At 37.5% G+C, this 4,531-nt stretch overlaps 1 protein-coding gene across 1 annotated transcript; it reads left to right on the forward strand.

The window, feature by feature from the left end:
* Nucleotides 1-1,879: 1,879 nt before the first annotated feature.
* LOC141588786 (uncharacterized) lies at nt 1,880-3,482 on the forward strand. Its single transcript, XM_074410212.1, has 4 exons — nt 1,880-2,216; nt 2,329-2,595; nt 2,686-3,209; nt 3,326-3,482. The coding sequence occupies exons 1-4, from the start codon at nt 2,076-2,078 to the stop codon at nt 3,480-3,482; spliced, it is 1,089 nt and encodes a 362-aa protein (XP_074266313.1). The 5' UTR covers nt 1,880-2,075.
* Nucleotides 3,483-4,531: the final 1,049 nt, after the last annotated feature.

Below are 4,531 nucleotides of genomic sequence, written 5' to 3' on the forward strand. Positions count from 1 at the left end.
TTGGTAGATTTCTCACGTGAAGGATACAAATCAGAGCCGTTCATTATGGCTAATCAGGCAAGACAAATCTTTTATATTAAAGATCCAGCGGATGAGAAGTGGTCTATTGTCCTTCATGGTAAGAAGCAATTTGTGGGTAAAGAAGCAATGGATGAAGTGGATGACGAATTGCCTCCTTTTTCTTCTGGATTGCCGCCTACGACTACTGATGATGTAGATGACTTTTATCTACGAGATGACCATGAAGAAGGGTTATGGGTTGACCTAGAAAAAATCAGTAGCTAGTTTTTGTTTGCAACTTTATGGGTTGTCTTTTATGTTAAGACAATTGCTCTCACTCATTTTTCTGTTTGTTTGTTATGTTTTTATTTTAAGACAGTATTTTCATTTTAATGTCTTTCCTATTTTTAGTTGTTTAAGTCACTGTACTTATCATTTATCATTAGAGCTGTATTTTGGAGTAATTTGATTTGGAGAGTCAATTCACCCTAAAAAGCATCCTGCAGAGCACGGGTCGTTATTTTAAGTAATAGTCGTCTCTCAATCTGTACTTATTTTCACCTTTTCCTTACTTTAACATCTGACCTAATGTCTTCCTTATGTTCAGTTACTTATGATTTTTATATCTATGAGAGCAATTGCATACATCTAGCTGCTAGGAGGTAATTAAGTTTACCTTGTTTCAGTAAAATAGTTTTCTTGATGTACATGTTCGCTGTATTTTGTCCATTTTCTGATCTGTTTTAATTTATTTTGATGCAGGTCATCATGGCTTCATCAGTACCATGTAGTAGTACAACTCGTCCAAGAAAGATCAAAAGCGTGGTGCTTATGAAGGAGTTGACAGCATTACGTGATCAAGGTAAAAAGCTTAAAGTAGAATTTGATTCTGATGGTGAGCCAATTGAGAAGATTGGTGTTAAGTATACGAGTTATGTTGGTCTACTTGGACGCTCGAAAGTGGCAATTACCATTCGTACATGGAAGCATGTGGGAGAGGAGCTTAAGCTGAAGATTTGGGATGAGGTTTTGGTAAGATACTAATTAATTTTCCCGCTTATTATTAATGACAAATTTTGGACATTCGAAATCACATATGATGTTTTGGCATTTGTAGTCAGTTTTTGACATTCCAAAGACAAAGTACCAGCAAGTTATCAAAATTGCAAATACCACGTGGACAAACTTTAAGTCAAAATTGACTGCAGTGTATGTTTATCGAAAACCCCCTAAAGGTCGAAAGTTGCCTGTTGAGACTGATCCGGTAAAGAAGTATCCTTACATCAAATATGAAGTATGGAAGGAGTTTAAAGAGTCTCGACTGTCAGAAGAATTTAAAGTAAGTACTTAGATTGATTCGTTTATATTTTAGTATCATCTTTGGTAGTAATAAATAAGTTCGTATTCTGCTAATAAGTCGTTCTCTTTTATTTTTGCAGGCTATAAGTAAGGTTGCTGCAGAGAGGCAGAGTAAGAACAAGTACCCTCACAGAATGTCTCGTGGAGGATATCGAAAAGCCAAGCAGAAATTGGAAGAAAAATTGAAAGCAAAATTGAAGATCAAAGAACAAGAAAAAGAGAAAGGAACGGGGATAGACGACTCAGCAGAAGAAAGTAGTCAAACCCCAACTATCATAAAACGAGGTGATTTATGGATAGAGGAAGAGAGGCAATGACGGAGCATGTATAAATTCGAGAGAGAAAAAATAGTTGAAGAGTCGGTGAGTACTCCATTTCTGTTTATCACTACTCAGTAAAAATCATATATAATACTCCATGCCATGTGCTACAATTTAATGAAAATAATTGCAAACAGGAAGTGTTGAAGGAAAAGGTCAAGAAAGGAGAATTTGTACCTAGCGGAAAAGTTGATGAATTGACAAAAGCGCTTGAACGCTGAGCATTATGGTCGTGTTAGAGGTGTTGGGGGTCGAGTCGGGCATAAGCAGTACTTTGGCAGATGCAAACGAACTCGAGATGAGAGTACTACTGTCATTTCACCAGAGTTTTTAGAGAAGCTTACAAAGCAGATCACAGAACAAGTGAGGTCAGAGGTTTATAAAGACTTTGAAAAAATGATGGGGGAGAAACAGACAAATGGGAATGTTAGTTATTCCGTTCACAATGAGAAAGACGCAGCTGAGGTCGAGATGAATTGCAGCAGTGGGAATGTTAGTGATCATATTTCTGATCCATTTGATGCCATACCTGAGAAGGTAATTAAATCTAGCAACAATTGACTATGTTAGTGATCATATATATATTTCTGAATTGATAATAAACATTTTACTTATGCTGCTGGTTGCTTGCTTGTCCACTGCTCCGCAGGGATTTGAATGTGAGCTAGCTGTGCAAGATACTGATGACTTCACTAAGGTGGCACTTGGACGAGTATTCAAGACCACAAGTCAGGCATCAGTTTGTCACGGTAAAAAAATTGGAGCAGAAACGTTCAGGGTATGCATTTACGTTCTCATGGAAGGTAAGGATGACACACCATTACCTATACCAACTGAGGAATTTGCTACTGTTGGTGATGCCCTTGGTTCCTTTGTACTTTGGCCGAAAAATGGAATCACTTTACGCTACGTAAAGGTATGAAAGCCATACAGTTAACCGTCTTTTTTTAGTTCTTGCCACTGAAAGCAAGCTCTAATAATTATAGGTGTAATTCTTTTTTCCCAGGAATGTCAGAAAAACCTGGAATCAGAGAGAGGGGAGAAGACAGGGGAGAAGATGGGGGAAAAGACTGGGGAAAAGATTACGGAAAAGACTGCGACGACACCTAAACCCAAAAGACGGAAGACATCTGGAACTTCTAATTCCCAGAAAGTAGAAAGTGGTAAAAGTAAGATAAGTGGTGGTGGATCAGTGACAAGATCAAACAACCAGTTGAAAGCGCTTTTGGACCAAAATTACGATTGTAGACGATTACTGACAAGGGTAGTTAGTGTGATGCGCGATAATCAAGTGACCGATGTTAATTTGATCGAGAATGTCCTAGGATCCAAGAAAAGGTTGCGCCTCGCCAAGGAAGACATAGCTTCATTGTTGAACATGAATAAGATCTCCCTTGGAGTCATTGACACTTTTCTTGGGTATGTATACTACAATTATTGCATCTCATTATTTAGTTTTGCATTGGTTATTCAATCAGCAACATCTACTGTATTGGTTATTCAAAGCGCAACATCTCGCCACCACGTCGAGTAGGTTTCTTGAAGCTACTCGTTACGCTCGTTCCTTTAACTTTTAATCTGCTTCCATGGAAAAGGTTGATTATTTACCGTAAATGTTGGTTATACTTATACGTATATTGTTATAGGTACTTGGATAGCATCGTGACCGACAAATATACGGGTTCTTATGTCGAAATTATTTCACAAATAGGTTATGCCTCAGATAAAGCAGTAACCATACTTTCTAAAAGGATGAAAGATTTGAAAAGGAAATTTTACATCGCTCCATATTACGATGAGTAAGTGCTGATCAACCTTGCCTTTTAAATAAACAAAACTGTCACCATTTATTATTGATTATCATGTAAATAAGTTACAAATTATTTACAGTGATCATTGGATGCTCGTTGTGATTGACGTTGCTGATCATAATCAAGTGCATTGGTTCGACTCACTAGGAAAGTCGGTCGTCAAAGTTGAGATCTTTAATTAATGCGTAAGTTCATCTTAATAGTTCATTTATTGATATGCACATAAATAAATGTTCAACTGATTAGAACATTAAAAATGGCAACTATTATTGGTTGACAATCATTTATTTGAAACCATGTTTATATTTAGATCAGTAAGAGTATACGGCTACAATGGTGGGGAAAGAATGCGTTCTCAAGCACCGCAATGGCTGCAACATAATGTAAGTTGTTGCTTATTATGACGACAAATTCAATGTCTGATCATCAATCACTTTTAATTGACAAAGTCATGTTATTGGTTTAATTCTTGTCGAGTTGTTGTTTTAGTGTGCTCGTCAACAAGGTGTTGTAGAATGCGGGTACTACGTCATGAGGTACATGCTGGAAATCGTCATGCGTTCTAATCCAACAAAAGCTATCAATGAGGTCAGTTTCGACATAGCAAAACTCGGTATTTTTTCAAGTAATTATCCTACTTTGACCTGCTGCCTATACGCATTGTGGGCGAACCTGCTGCCAATTCAATGAGCTAGCATTTTGCACCCTCTTCCCTTAATTATTAGCTTATATGAAGCTGCCCTTGTGAGGCCATGTCTCGATCGCCCCATTGTCATTAATATGCATTACAGGTTTTTCAAGACACCACGCCATATTCACAAGAAGAATTAGATGAGGTTCGGGACTTGTGCGCGAACTATTTTCTCAATATCTAGCCGTAGATAGCTAGCTAGCGTAGTAATGTATTAGGTAGTTGTATTTTGAAAAACTGATTACATGATCTGCAAGACCATATGTTATGTTGGCTGGGATTTGTTATAGCCTTTGTTGTTGTTCGTTAGTTGTTGAATTCGGATGACGGAGACGGTTGCGTTGTATGTT

The sequence above is a fragment of the Silene latifolia genome, chromosome 6 (genome assembly GCF_048544455.1).
Source record: "Silene latifolia isolate original U9 population chromosome 6, ASM4854445v1, whole genome shotgun sequence".
In the NCBI taxonomy this organism is placed as follows: Eukaryota; Viridiplantae; Streptophyta; class Magnoliopsida; order Caryophyllales; family Caryophyllaceae; genus Silene; species Silene latifolia.

Coding starts and splice junctions, on each gene's coding strand:
- LOC141588786 (XM_074410212.1), top strand. CDS start 2,076: ATGATGGGGGAGAAACAGACAAATGGGAATGTTAGTTATTCCGTTCAC. Junction 2,217..2,328: donor TTGATGCCATACCTGAGAAG/GTAATTAAATCT, acceptor ACTGCTCCGCAG/GGATTTGAATGTGAGCTAGC. Junction 3,210..3,325: donor ACATCTCGCCACCACGTCGA/GTAGGTTTCTTG, acceptor ATATTGTTATAG/GTACTTGGATAGCATCGTGA.